The sequence below is a fragment of the Anomaloglossus baeobatrachus genome, chromosome 3, assembly GCF_048569485.1.
Source record: "Anomaloglossus baeobatrachus isolate aAnoBae1 chromosome 3, aAnoBae1.hap1, whole genome shotgun sequence".
NCBI classification, from domain to species: domain Eukaryota; kingdom Metazoa; phylum Chordata; class Amphibia; order Anura; family Aromobatidae; genus Anomaloglossus; species Anomaloglossus baeobatrachus.
In genome coordinates, this window is record NC_134355.1 from 259,915,238 (window position 1) to 259,935,904 (window position 20,667).

At 43.6% G+C, this 20,667-nt stretch overlaps 1 protein-coding gene across 1 annotated transcript in view; it reads left to right on the forward strand.

Annotated features, from left to right (window-relative positions):
* NMBR (neuromedin B receptor) overlaps window positions 1–20,667 on the forward strand; it is a 614,661-nt gene that overhangs the window by 486,944 nt on the left and 107,050 nt on the right. Inside the window, exon 2 of the mRNA XM_075338240.1 lies at window positions 19,762–20,110. Within this exon, the coding sequence (XP_075194355.1) occupies window positions 19,762–20,110 (349 nt within the window). The remainder of the gene's footprint in view (window positions 1–19,761; window positions 20,111–20,667) is intronic.

Here is a 20,667-nt window from a genome sequence, read left to right on the forward strand (position 1 = left end):
GGGTTACAGATAAAGATGAGCGAATCGGTCGCGGTTCGGCTCGAGCTCGGTTCGCCGAACCGAGGTCTGGTTTGAGTTCGGTTCGGCGAACCGGTTCGGCAAACCACTCGAACCCATAGGAAACAATGGGAGGCAATCACAAACACATAAAAATGCATTATAAATGTACACATACAGTTAATAAACATTGCCATAACACTTACCTGTCCCCGGGATGCGTCCTGCACTCTGTCTCCTGCCGCTATTCCTCCCGATAATCGCTGCGTCCTCCTGTTAACCAGCAGTGATGCAGGACCTACGTGACATCATCAAAAAAGCATGTGACCAGTCACGTGTCTGTTATCTCATTGGCTACAGACTGGTGACATGACTAAGACGCATCATGTAGGACCTGTCATTGCATCTCTCTGTTACATGGTGCACGTTTGTGTATCGCCGTGTACCGGCGACATGCTCTAGCACACGGTCGACTCCCCGCTCTGCTTCCCCGTTCCCTTAAGCTACCGTCACACTAAGCGACGCTCCAGCGATCCCACCAGCAACCTGACCTGGCAGGGATTGCTGGAGCGTCGCTACACGGGTTGCTGGTTTAGCTGTCATACAGGCAGATCTCACCAGCAACCAGTTACCAGCCCCCAGCCAGCAGCACGCGTGGAAGCGATGCTGCGCTTGGTAACTAAGGTAAATATTGGGTAACCAACCCGATATTTACCTTGGTTACTAGCGCACACCGCTTAGCGCTGGCTCTCTGCACTCCAAGCCACAGTACACATCGGGTTAATTTAACCCGATGTGTAGTCTGGCTATGTGTGTAGGGAGCTGGCACTGGCAGCGTGAGAGCGGCGGATGCTGGTAACTACAGTAAACATTGGGTAACCAAGGAAAGAGCTTCTTGGTTACCTGATGTTTACCGTAGTTACCAGCGTCCGCAGAAGCCGGCTCCTGACCGGCTGACACAGCCGGTCAATAATGGAGATCACCGTTGCCATAGCAATGCGCTTGGTAGCGGTGACGGGGACGTCCCACTACCAGCACGCAGCGGCACCGGAATCATGTAATCGGAACAGCGTTGCTATGGCAACCCGTGCCACAGCTAACAGTCGGGAGACTGTGGTCACTCTCACAGAGTGATTTCTGCACGGAGCACAGCATCTTCCCCCATGCAGTGCTGTCTGATGGAGCAGACAGAGCTGCATATGTTGAAGGGGAAAGAAGACAGAAGAGCATGGATCGTGGAGGGCTGACAGGGGGTAATAAATATGGAGTCTCTAATGTGTCTGTGTATTTATTTCTATTAAAGTATTTTTTTTCTGTGTGGTGTTTTTTTTTAACCCTTTATTGGAGATTCTTAATGGCTGGGTCAAACGTGCCTGACATTAAGAATCTCTGACTTAATACTAGCTAGTAAGACAAAGCCAGTATTAACTCATGATTACCCACCAAGCCACCCGGCTTCAGGGCTGCTGGAAGAGTTGGATACAGCGCCAGATGATGCCGCTTCTATGAGAGCGCCATTTTCTGGGGCGGCTGCGGACTGCAATTCGCTGCAGAGGGGCCCAGAAACCTCGGGCTAACCTGTGCTGTGGATTCCAATCCCCCAGCTGCCTAGTTGTACCCGGCTGGGCACAAAAATGGGGCGAAGCCCACGTCGTTTTCTTTTTTTTTTAATTATTTCATAAAATTCATGAATTAAGTAAAAAGAAGGGCTTCCCTATATTTGTAGTTCCCAGCCGGGTACAAATAGGCAGCTGGGGGTTGGGGGCAGCCCGTAGCTGCCTGCTGTACCTGGCTAGCATACAAAAATATGGCGAAGCGCACATCATTTTTTTTTGTAGTTTTTTGGCGAAAAAAATAAAAAATGCTTCCGTGGATTTTCCATTGCCAGTGAAGGTAACACCAAGCAGTGGGGGTTAGCAGCCAGTAGCTGCTTGGATTACCCTTAGCTAGCAATACAAAAAAATGCAGCAGGAGCCCATATTTATTTTTTTAATTATTTATTTAAATAACTAAAAACAAAAAGGGCTTCCCTGTATTTTGATTGCCTGACATGACAGTGCTGTAAAAATAAATCTTTAAAAAAAGACGTAGCGCACCGCGGTATTTTTGATTCACAGTGCAGATAAAGCAGACAGCTATGGGTTGCCACCCCCATCTGCCTGGCGTTACCTTGGCTGGCAATCAAAATACAGGGAAGCCCATTAATTTTTTCTATTTAAAAAATAGTTAAAAAAAAAATGACGTTGGGTTCCCCCATTTTTGATAGCCAGCTAGGGTAAATCAGACGGCTGTAGCCTGAAAACCACAGCTGGCAGCTTTACCGTGGTTGGGGATCTAATGTGGAGGTCACCTCAGGCTCTTTTTTTATAATTATTTTATAAATATTAATAATTACAAAAAAAAGTAGGGTCCCCCCCAAATTGGATCACCAGCCAAGGTAAAGCGGACAGCTGTGGTCTGGTATTCTCAGGGTGGGAAGGTCCATAGTTATTGGGCCTTCACAGCCTAAAAATAGCAGGCCGCAGGCACCCCAGACGTGGCACATCCACTAGATGCGCCAATTCTGGCGCTTCACCCCAGCTCATCCCGTGCCCTGGTGCAGTGGCAAATGGGGTAATAAATGGGGTTGATACTAGCTGTAAAGTCACCTGACATCAAGCCCAGCAGTTTGTGATGTCATGGCATCTATCAGATACCCGACATCATAAACTGTCAGTACTAACAAAAAAAGCGACAAAAAAAATGTATTTGAAAAAACAATCCCCAAAACATTTCCTCTTTCACCAATTTATTGTAAGAAAAAAAATAAGGGGGTCCCACGACGACTCTGGATCGTCTAGAATATGGGGGGAGACACTTAGGGAACGTATCCCCCATTTTCTAGGAGTGCAGACCCTCCATGTGAGGAGTGTGGGTGCAATGAATCTGTACTCTCTCCCCGGGTCCACAGCAGCAGAGTCCATGTCGTAATGGTTGCTACCAAAGCTGCAATGCCCTGCTCATGAGGTAAGGGCATGCCTAATCAGGAGAACTATTCTACATTTCCAAATATTGGTATTTGCTAATATTATTGTTATTCCACCTACTATATATTGGGGATAGGATCTTGGAGATGGAATACCCCTTTAAGTCCAGTTATCCAGCTGAATGAATACTAAACAGAGCTCGCTATTTAGATGTGTTTTCTTGTGGCGTATAACGGACTCTCATGTTTGGTATTCGTTCAGCAGGGCAACTATAAAATCAAATACCTCCATTTGGAAATGTAGAATATAGCTCTCCTGATCAACTATGTTCCTTACCTCATGAGCAGGGCATTGCAGTAATAATAATAATTTATTCATTTAAATAGCACTATTAATTCCATAGCGCTTTGCCTACATTGGGAACACTGTCCCCATTGAGGCTCACAATCTAAATTCCCTATCTGTATGTCTTTGGAGTGTGGGAGGAAACCATAGAACCTGGAGGAAATCCACGCAAACACGGGGAGAACATACAAACTCCTTGCAGATGGTGTCATTGGTGGGAATTGAACCCAGGACCTCAGCGCTGCAAGACTGCAGTGCTAACCACTGAGCCACCGTGCCGCCCATTTAGCTTACAGATGCATAACCACCACTCACTGTGTCTGAACACAGGAAGCTAAGCTGACAGCCGCTCTGTGCATGTGGCAACATCTATTGTGAAGGAGAGGGCCGTGGGGGATCAACGCTGCACAGGTACCGTGGGACACCGGGGGAACACCGGTGGGGTTATAGGGGGCGACCTGGCAGGGCCTGGGGAGGAGTTTTCTGTCGCATGTGTCATGGCACATGCGACAGAAATCAGGAGTAGGGTGAATGCGGCCGGCGCGCTGCTGTGCGCGCGGCCATCTTGGATTTCCGGGAGGGGGTCAGGGGGGGCACTTTGGCGACACCGGGGGACCGGAGGGGACCGGGGAGGAGGTTTATCATGTTTGTTCATGCCATATGGGAGATAAATCATTTTTTACCGACACTGTCATTTACTGTAACGTGATCATCGGTATACGGTGTATACCGGTGATCACGTGAGCGGGGACCGGTAAAACCGGCCTAAATCATTATCTCCAGGGTTTCAGCTACCCCCTGAAATTTTCTGACGCTGGTGGGCGCTATTCACTTATTTCTGCCTGCTGTTTAAGAACGGCAGATCAGAATAAGGCTACATTCACATGACCGATCTGCTTTTGCGGTCTGCAAAAAACGGTTAGTTTTTTTATAGGTGCATCCGTGTGGCATCCGTTTCTGTTCCATATACATAGAAGAAACTCCGGCACACAATGATGTATCAATTGTATTTTATTTTCATAAATTGATAATTCGAATGTTTCAAATGTAACATTTGAAACATTCGAATTATCAATTTCTGAAAATAAAATACAATTGATACATCATTGTGTGCCGGAGTTTCTTCTATATTTATGGACCTTTTTCTCCTGAGCACCATATTAGTGAGCCAGTCCATTTTTTGATAATTAAATCTGTTCCATATACAGTCCGTGTGTCATCCGTGTGCCTTCCATTTTGCGTACTGCAAAAAAACTGAAGGAGGGAAAATACATAAATTTACCCAGGATCTGTGATGCCCTGGACCCCCAGGGGTCACAGGTAACAACACACAACACCACACACACCCCCACCCCAGTGAGGCACCAGCAGCCAACAAGTCCTCAGACCCCATTCTAGCCCAGAAGCAACTGGGCTCAGACAGATCTACTGATTACGGTCTGGACCTCAGGGGTTCATTCCCACCCAAATTCCCGATAGACGGCAACAGCCCACCGATTCTGGATAAGAGCCTCCGCCAAGGGCCAGAGATCCAAAGGGCCAGCGCCTGCTGGCAAAAGGGCTCCTCCGGTACCCAAAAGCCGGGGAGCGGACTACCGTTGCTGAAGCATAGGAGTCACTATAGCAAATTTAAAGGTGCAAGAGAAAGGCGACATCACCAACCTCACTGGGGACACATGCAGCCGGCTGCGGGCACCGATCTACACTGAACTTGGTTTACCATTGACTCTGTGTGGTTTAATCGTGAGTACACCAGTGCCATCAGGCACCGCGCTGCAAGCGAGCCCCTGCAACCCCCCCGCTCTTGCCACCTGGCCCCGGGACCAACAAACCCCCTACCCATGGAGGGGTCAACACTTAGCTGTGACCCACCACCGATCCCGGACGAGCCCCCGCACCCTCACTGCAGCGGTGGTGCCAATCACCTCACCACGACCTGTGTGTGGCGTCACGAACTGTTACTGGTCATCGCGGCTCCGGCCGTGAAACCGGTCCACCCCAAACCAAACAACCAAACCCCCCCTTTCCAGAGTGACGTGGCCCCCGGTCTGGAGGCGCTCGAGCCACCGACAACCCGAGCCTGGATCCAAGCAGCTCAGCGGAGAGCAGCCGAGCCCCCAGGGTGGTACAGATCCATAGCTTCAACAGACATGAGGCGGTCACATGTTCACTCCAGTGCCATTTTCTACTGCTTATCACAGCGCAGAGCGCTTTGGTGATTTTCCTGTGCTTGTACACTTCATATCAGTCTTTTCTGTCATTATAATGGCAGAAAGACACATAATGTCCCATTCTCCTGCATTTTGTAATTTTGCACCCTTTGGTGCCTTTCATGTGGCACTAAGGGGTGCTTAGCCTTGTATTTAGCCAAAAAATGAAAAAAAAAAATGACGTGGAGTTCCCCCTATTTTTGTAGCCAGCTAGGGTAAAGCAGACGGCTGCAGCCTGCAGACCACAGCTGGCAGCTTCACCTTGGCTGGTAATCCAAAACTGAGGGCACCTCACACTGTTATTTTAAATTAAATAAATAATTTTTAAAAAAAATACGTGGGGGTCCCCCCAAAATTGGATCACCAGCCAAGGTAAAGCAGACAGCTTGGGTCTGATATTCTCAGACTAGGGAGGTCCATGGTTATTGGACTCTCCCCAGCCTAAAAATAGCAGGCAGCAGCCGCCCCAGAAGTGGCGCATCCATTAGATGCGCCAATTCTGGTGCTTCGCCCCAGCTCATCCCGTGCCCTGGTGCGGTGGCAAACGGGGTAATATATGGGGTTAATACCAGATGTGTAATGTCACCTGGCATCAAGCCCTGGGGTTAGTGATGTCACGCGTCTATCAGATACCCGACATCACCAACCCAGTCAGTAATAAAAAAAAAATAGACGACAAACACATTTTTATTTGAAAAAACACTTCCCAACACATTGCCTCTTTCACCAATTTATTAGAAAGAAAAACAAATCCAGGTCTGCTTTAATCCAAGGGGTTCCCATGACGATCCACACTGTCCCAGTCAATGAAGAGCAGGATGTTCCCCATTGGCTGGGAGAGCAATGCAGTGACCCGAGCTAACATCAATGGGTCAGCCCAGGTCACTGCAGGGGATGACAAGTGCTGCTGTCAGGAGCGAGGTACATTACCTGCGCTGATCTCCTGCACTGCTGACAGCACCTGTCACTGAGTTCAATGACCTTCACAGCCAAGTATCGCGAGCGGCCCGTGACGTCACCGCTAGTCACAGTCTCGGGTCGGAAGCGAGAGAAGGTGATGTGACAAGCCATGGAGGACAGTGACAGCGCTGAGGTCGGGATGGTGGGACTTCATCACCGCAGGTAAGCCGAGTGGGGCCATGTGTGCCGAGTGCGAGGTGGGTGGAGCCTAGCGGGGTAATGTGTGCAGAGTGCCAGGTAGGCGGAGCCTAGCGGTACCATGTGTTCAGAGTGCCAGGTGGGCCGAGCCTAGTGGGGTAATGTGTGCAAAGTGCCAGGTGAGCGGAGCCTAGTGGTGCCATGTGTGTAGAGTGCCAGGTGGGCAGAGCCTAGCGGGACCATGTGTGCAGAGTGCTAGGTGGGCGGAGCCTAGCTGGACCATGTGTGCAGAGTGCCAGGTGGGCGGAGCCTAGCGGGACTATGTGTGCAGAGTGACAGGTGGGCGGAGCCTAGCGGGACCATGTGTGCAGAGTGCCAGATAGGGGGAGCCTAGCGGGGTAAGGTGTGCAGAGTGCCAGGTGGGCATAGCCTAGCGGGACCATGTGTGCAGAGTGCCAGGTGGGCCGAGCCTAGTGGGTTAATGTGTGCAGAGTGCCAGGTGGGCGGAGCCTAGCGGGGTAATGTGTGTAGAGTGCCAGGTGGGTGGAGCCTAGCGGGACCATGTGTGCAGAGTGCCAGGTGGGCAAAGCCTAGCGGGACCATGTGTGCAGAGTGCCAGGTGGGCGGAGCCTAGTGGGGTAATGTGTGCAGAGTGCCAGGTGGGCGGAGCCTAGCACGGTAATGTGTGCAGAATTCCAGGTGGGCGGAGCCTAGCAGGGTAATGTGTGCAGGGTGCCAGGTGGGCGGAGCCTAGCGGGACTATGTGTGCAGAGTGCCAGGTGGGCGGAGCCTAGTGGGTTAATGTGTGCAGAGTGCCAGGTGGGCGGAGCCTAGCGGGGTAATGTGTGTAGAGTGCCAGGTGGGTGGAGCCTAGCGGGACCATGTGTGCAGAGTGCCAGGTGGGCAAAGCCTAGCGGGACCATGTGTGCAGAGTGCCAGGTGGGCGGAGCCTAGTGGGTTAATGTGTGCAGAGTGCCAGGTGGGCGGAGCCTAGCGGGGTAATGTGAGCAGAATTCCAGGTGGGCGGAGCCTTGCGGGGTAATGTGTGCAGGGTGCCAGGTGGGCGGAGCCTAGCGGGACTATGTGTGCAGAGTGACAGGTGGGCGGAGCCTAGCGGGACAATGTGTGCAGAGTGCCAGGTGGGCGGAGCCTAGCAGGGCCATGTGTGCAGAGTGCCAGGTGGGCGGAGCCTAGCGGGGTAATGTGTGCCGAGTGCGAGGTGGGCGGAGTCTAGCGGGACCATGTGTGCAGAATGCTAGGTGGGCGGAGCCTAGCGGGACCATGTGTGCAGAGTGCCAGGTGGGCGGATCCTAGCGGGGTAATGTGTGCAGAGTGCCAGGTGGGTGGAGCCTAGTGAGACCATGTGTGCAGAGTGCCAGGTGGGCGGAGCCTAGCGGGACCATGTGTGCAGAGTGATAGGTTGCCGGAGCCTAGCGGGGTAATGTGTGCAGAGTGCCAGGTGGGCAGAGCCTAGTGGGGTAATGTGTGCAGAGTGCCAGGTGGGCGGAGCCTAGCAAGACCATGTGTGCTGAGTGACAGGTGGGTGGAGCCTAGCAGGACCATGTGTGCAGAGTGACAGGTGGGCAGAGCTTAGCGGGGTAATGTGTGCAGAGTGCCAGGTGGGCGGAGCCTAGCGGGACCATGTGTGCAGAGTGACAGGTGGGCAGAGCCTAGCGGGGCCATGTGTGCTGGCGGCGGAGTGAAAAGTGGGTGGAGTCTAGCGGGGCCATGTGGCGCTGAGGACGTCAGTGTCGTGGACTGCATGGCTGGGGACAGGTGAGTGTGAGTGTGTGTGAATGTGTGTGTGTACATGTCGCGTGCAGGAGGGGGCGGAGCGAGCTGAGCGGGGAAGTGTGGGCTTCCTGCACACGTAACTAGGATAAATATCGGGTTACTAACCAAAGCGCTTTGCTTGGATACCCGATGTTTATGTTGGTTACCAGCTTACCGCAGGCTGACAGCAATGGCTCCTGCACACTGTAGCTGTAAAAAGCCCTGCTTTTGCTGCTAGAACCATTCTCGAATGTAACTCGAACTGTCGAGCTTTTAGCAAAAAGCTCGAGTTTTAGTTTGATCTAGAACATCCCCCAAAATCACTCGAACCACGAACTGGAGAACCGCGAACCACGCTCAACTCTAGTTACAGACAAAGGAAAAGTGAAGCAATAAGGAACTTAAGGGACACAAATAGAAATGTGAAACTTCCCCTCCCATCAGTGTTACTTGATCACCATGACATCAGAAGATATAGCAAAAGATGGATATGACAGACATAAAATGGATTCTGTACTCTCACATTTCCTGCATTTGTAACCAATTATAGGCCTTTCAGGAGGTATATACGAGCGTGTTACCTGCATCCCCGGGACTTTGCTACCTGCCTCATCTGAGTTCCCTACTTACATACACATAATTGTATCACCACAATAATGGATCTCTTCTTTTTTGGGATCTGTAATATACAACAAGGGGTTCTTTGATAAGGTTTCCCTTACACATGGATCTGATGAATATCACCCCCACCCTGGAGATTTCCCATAAGGTCAATATAGTGACAACATTCAGAACCTTTTATATTACAGTCCACCTTCTCTTGCTGTGAGGTAGTCTAGCATTACTGGTGTGTTGGTTAGTGACTACAATTATCAGAGCCCATCATTCTGTTAGTGGTGTGAGTTTTTACAGTTTTTGGCGTGTATCCAAATGGGTTCCCCTCAAGCTGTACCTAAGTTGCCGTGGTTAGGAGAAACTGGAATGGTCCATCAAATCTTGGTTCATGGCTAGGCTTGGGAGTCAGGACCATCCAGTCTCCCAGCTTCATACCATGTGCTCCTGCTGTTAATTTAGGGTTTGAAATGATAAAAAAACACCTCTTTATCACACTATTTAGTCGAATACACAAGGCTTGTACATCGGTGATCAGGCTATCATGCTGCATTTGAAGTCACTGTGGGATTCATAATCCTGTTCTAGGTGCAAAACAAAAAAAAAATATCTTATATGGAAAAGCGTTTTTTACTGGAGTGTATCTTATTAGGAAAAGAGCTTAAAGCAAGCATTCAGTCCGTTACCGCCTATATTTATAACTTTAATGTCCCATTCAGCCTTTTCACCTTCTCACTGCTCTGTTGATGGTAAGGAGTGTGGAAAGCCTGCTAATTCCCAGATACTATAAAATATCCCTCTTGACATCTCCTATAAAATGGACCTTTACTAACCCCATTTTTACATTGTACCTCCATCATGAGTTTTTTTGCAGTGACATTTTCTGCACCGGATATGCCTCTGAACAGACCAGTAGATTGTTCTCAGAGGCCTTATATCCATGTTCTGCTGGGAAACATAAAGAAAACAGATGATTCCTGACATAAGATTTGATCAGGACAGCAACAATAAATTATCCACATACTATAAACTAAGGTAACACAATCTCCGGATAAGGTGGTGTCCATGTTTGCAAAATTGAGGACATTGCGGCAGTATATATTGTTGGTGACATTTAGGCTCCTTGTGATAACACCGTACATGTATTCTTCTAACTGTTTATGTCCATGAAAGAAAAAAATAAAACAAATAAATACAGGCAGTCTTGGTGATAAAAAGACATTTGCTAGGTAAATCATCATGAAAAGTTTTGTTGCTTTCCCAAAGAAAAGGATTATTTGCATACACAACACTGCAATATATACAACACTGCAATATACTTCAGCTGCAATATTTATTATGAAATTTAATCTTCTGTCCAGAGTTAATTTACCACCTTCACTCCCCCAACATGTTTTCACCAGGCCAATTTTTTCCAATTCTGACCAGATTCCCTTTATGAGTTAATAACTCTGAAACGCTTCAAGAGATCCCAGTGATTCTGGGACTGTTTTATGTATGACATATGGACTTCAACCTATAGGTAAATTTAGGATGATATTTTTGGCACTTATATTTGTAAACATATCTGAAATTTGCTGAAAATTTAGAAAATTTAGCAATTTTCAAAATTTGAATTTTATGCCCTGAAGCCAGAGAGTTATGTCACACAAAATAGTTAATAAATAACATTTACTACATGTCTGCCTTACATTAGCACAATTTTTTTAAAAAATATTTTTTTATTAGGAAGTTAGAAAGGTTGAATGTTTATCATAAATTTAAACTTTTTCCAACAAAATTTACAAAGCCATTTTTTTAGGGACCACATCTCAATTTGAAGTGAGTTTGAGAGGCATATATGACAGAAAACACCCAAAAGTGACACCATTTTAAAAACTGCACCCCTCAAACTGCTCAAAACCAAATTCAAAAAGGTTATTAACTCACAGGAAACAAAGCAATATAGGTGGAAAACAGGTGCTTCACAGGAAACAAAGCAATATAGGTGGAAAAAATGAAAATGTTACTTTTTACCACAAAAATGGTATTTTAGTCGTAAATTTTGCATTTTCATAAGGGTTACAGGAGAAAAATTGGCTATAAAATTTGTTGTGCAATTTCTCTTGAGTACACTAATACCTTATGTGTGGTGGAAAACTACTGTTTGGGCGCATAACAGGACTTGGAAGGGAAAGAGTGCCATTTGAATTTTAGAGTGCAAAATTGGCTGGAATTGATCGCGGACGCCATGTCACATTAGGAGAGCCCCTGATGGGCCTGATCAGTGGAAACCCCTCACAAGTGATCTCATTTTGGAAACTAGACCACTCACTGAATTTGTCTATATGTGTGGTGAGCACCTTGAACCCTCAAGTGCTTCAAAGAATTTTTTAACGCAGAGCTGTGAAAATGAAAGACTACATTTTTACCACATAAATCTTGGTTTAACCCCAAATCTTTCATTTTCACAAGGGTAACAGGAAACAAAATGCACAATTTGTTGTGCAATTTCTCCTGAGTACACTGATTTGCATCAGTGTTCACCAAGGAACTGACTGGACCAGGGATCATTCAAGAAGTGAAAAATCAAAGTTCATCACCCGATATAATTAATTTAACACAAGAAGAAGTACGCCGACGTCTAAGTAAATTAAACATTGACAAATCCCCCGGGCCAGATGGCATTCATCCATGAATGTTGAGAGAAAAATTGAGCTCAGTAATTGACAGACCACTGTATCTCATCTTCTTAGACTCGTTTGTAACAGGGTTGGTGCCTCAGGATTGGAGGATTGCTGATGTGGTACCGATATTTAAGAAAGGTAAGAGGGTAGATCCAGGCAACTACCGTCCAGTAAGCCTGACATCAGTAGTGTGCAAAGTTGTTGAGGGCATTTTAAGGGATGACATGCAAAAATATATTGCAGAAAATAATATAATAACTGATAGACAGCATGGATTCATGAAAGATAAGTCGTGTCTAACTAACCTGTTGGGGTTCTATGAGGGGGTAAGTGCAAACCTGGATATTGGTAATGCAGCTGATGTCATTTATTTGGATTTTGCAAAGGCATTTGATACTGTACCACATAATAGCCTTATACTAAAGCTACCGAAGCAGGGACTAGGGGAACTATATGCAACTGGGTAAGGAATTCGCTAAAAGATAGGAATCAAAGAGTAGTCATAAATGGTACATTCTCTAAATGGGCTATAGTCAGCAGTGGGGTGCCGCAGGGATCTGTGCTAGGACCAATTCTTTTTAATCTTTTTATTAATGACCTTGTTGATGGAATTGATAGTAAAGTGTCAGTCTTTGCTGATGACATCAAACTATGTAGTATGTTAAAAACTGACCTTGATAGTACAATATTACAAAAAGATCTGGATAAAATGTCAAAATGGGCAGATACTTGGCAAATGAAATTTAATGTTGATAAATGTAAAGTAATGCACCTAGGACGGAGTAATCCTATAGCTGCGTATACATTAAATTGAAGTAAACTCGAGACTACAGAACACGAGAAGGACTTGGGTATTCTCATTACAAATAAGCTGAGCAAACAAGATTTTAGGGTGTATAAAAAGAGAGATTAGATCCAGTGATCACAACGTATTGTTACCCCTCTATAAATCACTTGTAAGGCCACATCTGGAATATGGGATCCAGTTTTGGGCTCCACATTTTAATAAGGACATTCAGAAGTTAGAGTCAGTTCAAAGGAGGGCAAATAGACTACTACAAGGAATGGAAGGTCTCCCATATGATGACAGGTTGAAAAAGTTAGATATGTTTAGCTTAGAAAAAAGACGTCTCAGAGATCTCATTTATATGTATAAATACATGTGTGGTCAATACAAAGGACTGGCACATGACTTAATTCTTCCAAAAACAATACTAACGACCAAGGGGCATTCACTGCGAGAGGAAGAAAAGCGATTTTGGCAGCTAAATAGGAAAGGGTTCTTTACAGTTAGAGCAGTCAGACTGTGGAATGCCCTACCACAAGAGAGGTAGTAATGGCAGATACTATAACAGCTTAGTGACTTAGGGACAAAATGTAGAATTGGTGGAGGAAGGTTGAACTAGATAGACCTAGGTCTTTTTTTAACCTATGTAATTATGTAACTATGATATCCCACATAAGGTGGAAAACAGTTCTTTGTGCGCATCGTAGTGCTCTGAATGAAAGGAGCGCTATTTGACTTTTTAAGTGAAAAATTGGCTTGAATTGTTAGCGAACACCATGTTGCATTTGGTGAGCCCCTGATGTGCCTAAATAGTGAAGCCTCCCATAACGGACCCCATTTTAGAAACTAAAGCTCTAAAGGAATTTATTTAGAAGTGTGGTGAGCACCTTGAATCCACAGGTGCTTCACAGAAATCTGTAATATTGAGCCGTGAAAATGAAAAAATACATTTTCAGCACAAAAATCAAATGCTTTAAAATCAAATGTTTCACTTTCACAAGGGTAACAGGAGAAAATGTACATAAAATATGTTGAGCAACTTCTCCTTAGTTTGTCAATACCCCATATGTGATAGAAAACTGATTTTGAGGCACAGTACAAAGTGAAGAAGGGAATGAGTGCAAAATTTTAGTTCAGATTTTGCTGGAAGGGTTTGTGGGTACCATGTCACATTGACAGAGTCAGTAAAGTGCCAGAACTGGAGAAATCCCCCACAGTGACCCCATTTACAAAGTACACCCCTTAATTGATTTATCTAGGTATGCAGTGAGTATATTCACACTACATTTGTGTCACAAACTATTATAATATTGTACAGTGAAGAAAAAATAATTACACATTTACCACCAAATGTTCTTTTAACCTCAGATTTTCAATTTACCGATCGTAGAATTTAGGTTGTTAAACAGCCAGGGATGGCACTTGTACCTCCCTGGATGTGAGATCCTGGCAGCAATCACATGAGCACAGCTTCTGTGCCTGCACGATCGCCAGGAAAGTTCAGGCCAAATAGGATGCACTGGTACTTCCAGGGTGGGTTAATCATTGTTGTAGGATCAATAAAATAAAGAAAACTATTGCTAATTATTGTTACCAATATACTAAGGCCAGAAAAAATAATTCACAATGAACTGTTGGATGATGCTTAAGGCCTGCAACACACATCCGTGCCGCCGGCACGTGTTTGTCATTTTTTACACGTACCGGGGGCACGGAGACATGTTCAGCAATGCTACCCTATTGTAGCAGGCACACACACGTAAAACCACACGGAACGTGTGTCCGTGTGCGTTTGTACGTGTGTGAGTTTTTCAAAGCGCTGACATGTCAGTGTTTTCTCCCGCAGCACGGGTGTCACACGGCCCGCACCCGTACCACACGAGTGTAGTGTGGATGCGGTCCCGTGTGACAAGGGCCGGAGAAAACACACGTGTCAGAGAAAAAAAACCAAAACATTAACTCACCTTCTCCTGCCCTCCTGTCTCTGCTGCTGCTGCCTCTTGCTGCCGACCGCCGCTCATTAATCTCATAGAATATTCACTTCACTGCCTGGCAGCAGCAGGGAGACGGGAGGGCTGGAGACCGAGGATCAGCACCACGGACAGCAGCGCGGACATCAGGAAGGACCAGGTGAGTATGTTAATTACCGGTTCTACGTGTGCTATCGCGGATAGCACACGTAGAACACACGTGTCCCGCATGTACCAGAGACACGTACTTACCTGCACGCAACACGCAGGGGAAATACGTTTCTCTCGGCACGTGTGTGAATTTCACGTGAGTGTGGCAGAGGCCTAAGAGATACTTTGCAGTCGTTCTTGGAGTTGTAACAGACAGTACATCCATACTTCCTGCCATGTGGATTGTTGCGGATTACTGCTTCCATTTTTCTCCCTCCTTGCTCTTTCTAGTAAAGTAAAACTTAGTCCCTTTCTTCTGCAAGTTTGAAACAATGCCTGCTCCCCCACTTAGCCATTTAAAAAGGTATTTGAAATCTGCCCTCTTCAAGACAAATATTATAAAGGCCCTCCCTATTGGGCTCCTTTATTTCATTTAGAAAGAGAGTTCGCAACATGCGTCTCTCAGATCCATTCACATCATCTACAAATGGCGAAATATTTTCTATTATCTCATTTTTCTCTTGAGGAATGTCATTTAAGAACTGTAGCTTGTTCTTTCTATTTTGTCAAACCCCAATGCTGCAGGACTTTATAGTACTTTTTTCTAGGCTACAACTTGCAAATACTAAGTCCCATATCTACTAATTAGATATTATTTTGACTGTCCCATCCATGAGTCTATTAATATGTGCAGTGACATCTTTCTCTTTTGCATTTACCAATTCCTCAAGGTCTTCAATTTGTACAGTTATATCTGACCTGCATCTATTGGATTTGTCTAAAAAAGGGAATATGTTTCTTATCATTTTAAACTTTTACAGTATTATTACTTGATCATTTAGTACTTATTGTCTTTTAGAAGAGGCAGTACCCCATGTATTAGTCTGTTTTTGGAGTTTTGCACCACCCACCACATGTTGACAGATATGGTCAAAGTGGTGTATTTTCTCCACAAACTACCAGATGAGTCCTTATTACAACAGACATGGAAGGATTATTTGAGGAATTGGCATTAGGTTTGATCACTGTATAATTTAAGCAACAATCTGTCCAACATAGATTTTGCCCTATACATACTGTACTGCACATGTCCAGTATCATGGTCCATTTTATTATATGGTACTGATGATTCTGTCTAACTCTGCTCAGTCCATTGTTAAAATATTTATACAACATATTGGTTCTCCAGACCCCCCTCACTTCCTTAGTCACATTCTTTCAGTGTCCTTTATCTTCACCATGCTTGTTCTAATGAACAGCCATTTGTCAGAAGACTTACTGGCCATATCACCCTTCTGAGTTAATCCTAGCCTTTTTCAACATTCTCTTACAATCTATTATGGCATCCTAGCCTTTACATTATATGAACACTCTCTCGTTTCTGTCTTTCCTTGACGTGTATTTTTCCTCCATCTACTATTTAGCAAGTTTCCCATACTTGCTCCTCAAGCTCCCATGTCAGACTCTAGGCATTTTAACACTCTGAATGCTTGCATCAGTGTTAGCACTATTTTACCTAGTGTTTAGGTCTGGGACAAGCTCCTTTACACCCTTCAAAAACATGAAGGCCAGTAGACAGACTATATCATGCCCACTCTTGTTGAGTTCAACATTTTCAACAGCCATACTCGAGACAGCAATACTAACAATTCTCCAAGTATGAGTATGGCTATGACAATGTTACATACTTAATCCTATCATGTCAGAGGAACAAACTTCAAAAGTCATAGGTAGCTTTTTGCAGTTCTTGGACCAAACTGTTTAATGCAAAATATCTCACCTGAAATGGAGGTAGCAATATCACAGAAAAAATAAGGAAAGATTGTAAGAATAAGCTTATTACCTTATGCTGCAGCTTTTTAACATTACTTTCAGGAGAGTCCATTCTTGGGTAGAGATGAGTGAACCTTCCATTGTTCGATTCGGTTAGTGTTCGCTGACTTCACCTGTGTTCGCTGAACGTTTCTTCGAACATATCCAAACCTAATGAATTCAATGGGAGACAAAAACAAAGGCATAGAAAACTAATTTTTGGGGGCCAAAAAGGTGGTAAAATAACTCAAACCATTTTACAGGGAAGCCACACTGTTAGGGTACAGTCATTAACTTCTTAGACTTTTAACATAAGAAAAATTGCATGAGTGACAGGAGTAGGCCTGTGGCTCTGAGAACCCTGCCACTGCAGACATGATACAACTTGGAGATGCATCTTGTAGTCTCCACATTTCCAAAAACTAGAGCCAGACAGCAGGACAGTGGTATCAATTTCCCTATAGTGCCCATAGTGTCTTAGCGCAGCAGTCAAGCATGGGCCATACATGACACAGGGTCTGACCCAGCATTTACAGCTTTTGAATCAAGAGGTGGGTGGATGGATGAGTGACAGGTGTAGACCTGCTGTTCTGAGAACCCTGCCACTACAGACAAGATACAAATTAGAGATGCATCTTGGAGTCTCCACATTTCTAAAAATTAGAAACAGACAGCAGGACAGTGGCATCAGTTGCCCTATATTACCCATAGTGTCTTAGTGCTGCAGTCAAGTATAGGCCATACACAACACAGAGTCTGCCCTAGCATTTACGGCTTTCAAATCAAGATGTGGTATGATGGATGAGTTACAGATTTAGGCCTGTTGCTCTGAGAACCCTGACACTACAGACAAGATACACCTTGGAGATGCATCTTGGATTCTCTACATTTACAAAAATTAGAAACAGGCAGCAGAACAGTGGCATCAAATCCCCCCATTACCCATAGTGTCTTAGCACTGCAGTCAAGCATTGGCCATACAAGACACAGGGTCTGACCCAGCATTTACATGGCTTGTCATCATGACTCAGGACTCAGGAGGAAGCAAAAAGGAGAAGAAATAGGAGAAATGTTAGGTGCTTCATACATATAAAAAGCAAAATTGTAAAAGTCACAGTGGTGGACACATTGTTTGATTATTGCGCCACAAAGGCCAAAGGTCAGTAACATCACCAGCAGTACCAACAGGAGCTTCAGAAGCCATGACAAAAGTGTCAGAGACTGCAATTGCACAAGATCAATGCAGCACACTGAAAACTACACCATCGCTTAGCCTGTATAGTCTGCAGCTGGGGTAGAAAAGTCACTGGAGAGCAATGCCTTGTTCATCTTGACAAAAATTAGGTGGTCTACACCTTCAGGGGACAGCTGGATGCGCTTATCCATTAGACCACCACCAGCAGTGCTGATGACACGTTCTGAGAGAACACTCTCTGCTGGACATAACAAAACCTTTAGGACACGGAAATGTTTGATCAATCAAAACATAAAATAAATCTGATCGGTAAAGGCCTAACAAAAAAAAAGTTGCAAACAATAAAACTATTTTTTTTGTCCTCCACTACATTTCAATAAAATACAGTAAGAAGTGCTCAATACATTATATTTACCCAAAAATGGTATCAGTTAAAACATCAGCTCAGAGCGCAAAGAAATAAGCCATCATTTAACCCCATATCATGAAAAATAAAAATGTTACATTCTTGGAAAATAGCACCAAAAGCAAAAAATTTTATTTCACTAACGTTTTTTTTCATCACTTTATTAAAAAAAAAATATTTATATTTTTGTTATCGACCAACTAATATTGACCTGCAAAATCATATTTCCAGATCAGTTTTACCACATAGTAAATATAGTAAATAAAACAAAAAAAATCAAAAACAACTATTGTGGAATTGCTTTTTTTTTTTGCAATTTTCACTGAATTTGGAAATGTTTTCCCCTTTTTCAGTAAACTATATAATAAAATTATTGTTATTATTTGAAAGTACACCTCATCTGGCAAAAAAACAAGCCCTCATCTGGCTATATTGGCAGAAAAATAATAAAAAATGGTCTTGGAAAAAAGGATGGAAAATCCGAAAATCATAAGGTGGCGAAGGGGTTACAGGTGGACATTCACTTTATAGCTCAGCTGGATACTGCTCTTGTCTATTTTCATAGACTATATTACATTTACATAGAAACTGGTACAGAAGACCTATAACTGATTTCATTAACAGAATGTTATATTTTGATGTATTTTTTCTAATCTTTATTTTTATTTCATTTTATTACACAGAAAGGACAGAACTTAATTAGAGGGTTATAAGGCTTTATTCTAATAATTTGTTGCCAAGTTAAGGATCAAAACAACATCCATCTGACAGTAACACTCATCTCATAGCCTTTATTGGCTTCTATGACATACTGTAGAATAAAAATGGAAAAAGGGAAACTTTTTAAGTGAGACCAGATGGTTTGATTAACTAGACTGTACACAGTTGGAAGATGACATAAAAATGATCTCCTTTGTTTTCTTCTGCCAGATAGGAGAAAAACAATACATACTGCCAAAAAAAAAAATGTTTTTAATATGAAGCTTTTTCGGATACATTGACGTTTTATCTGTGTATATTATTTCCATATTAGTGATTATTTGTAACTTGTATTACTGTCTGTTGTGCACCAACAATTATTGCACTTTAACTCACTCCGTGCAGACAGTGAATTCCATTATTTATAATGGCATAAATATCCTCTTTAATGCACAATTCCTGAGAGAGAATCCAAGAGAGCTGTTAACAGCTGCCACAAGCCTTTCAAATTAAAATGGCATAAATCTATTGAATTTATTCTTGTCTATTAATTTTAATGTTCAAAGATATAGTAGGACATGTGCCATAAAACCGCATGAGAACTAGACAGAATAATAAGCCACTTTCAAGACAGTTTACAAGAATAAAAACCTCAAATTTGTATTAATAAAAAAAGATGTCATTACCAGGACAATTTTGGGAAGAATGGATTAGAATGTACAACATATGAGTTGGCAATTTAAAATGGATAAAACATATTTACTCTTTGCAGATTTAGCTTGAGAATTACACAAAGGTTTATGAACCTCAAAACGAAAGACTTAATATCCCAAAGTAAATACATATTATATACATGCCAGGAATTTCTAACACTAGTTAACACATTTTTTCGATTAATGTTTACTCATATCTTTTCATGAAGATGTCATGTTCTGTGCAGAGCAGATACTCATTTAACCATACACTTTGTGTTCTTTTTGTTCTATAAAGGCTAAATCAGGATTGTTTTTACATAGGATTAAATTGGTCAGTTCCCTATCAATATTTTACATATATTTATATCTTGCTGTTTCAGATACAAAGCTATCGTAAATCCAATGGACATCCAAACATCAAGTGCTGTTCTGTGGACATGTATAAAAGCGACAGCCATCTGGATAATTTCAATGCTTTTGGCAGTCCCTGAAGCTGTGTTTTCTGAAGTGGCACATATCAACGGATCAGACAATGTCAGCTTCACAGCTTGTATCCCATATCCACAAAACGATGACATGCATCCAAAGATCCATTCTGTCCTTATATTCTTGGTCTACTATCTTGTGCCACTGACTATAATAAGTGTTTACTACTATCATATTGCTAGAACTTTAATTAAAAGTGCGCACAACATTCCTGGAGAATACAGCGAGCACTCAAAACGACAGGTAAGCACTTTACATTGATACAAAAAAAATGTCATTATGACTAGCATATATTCATAGAATATGTTAATTACAATGTACCAATTATGTTCATGATATATATTCACATACATATTTACATACATGTTTACATATATATTTATATACAGTATATATATATATATATATATATATATATATATACATATACCCATATATATTTTACATTTGGCTGGGTTATCATATTAAAGGTGCAATGCTTCCGTTTTGTATGCTGTGTGGTCAGTGATATGTGTGTGTTCTACTGCTGCATTAAATAGGAGTGAATAGCTAGAAAATTGTCAATGAATTAATTTAATCTCCAGCAAGAGATAGACTAGAGCACACTTCCCCAGACACCAGAGAGTAGCCTTTTCTGTATATACAGTTAGGTCCAGAAATATTTGGACAGTGACACAAGTTTTGTTATTTTAGCTGTTTACAAAAACATGTTCAGAAATACAATTATATATATAATATGGGCTGAAAGTGCACACTCCCAGCTGCAATATGAGAGTTTTCCCATCCAAATCGGAGAAAGG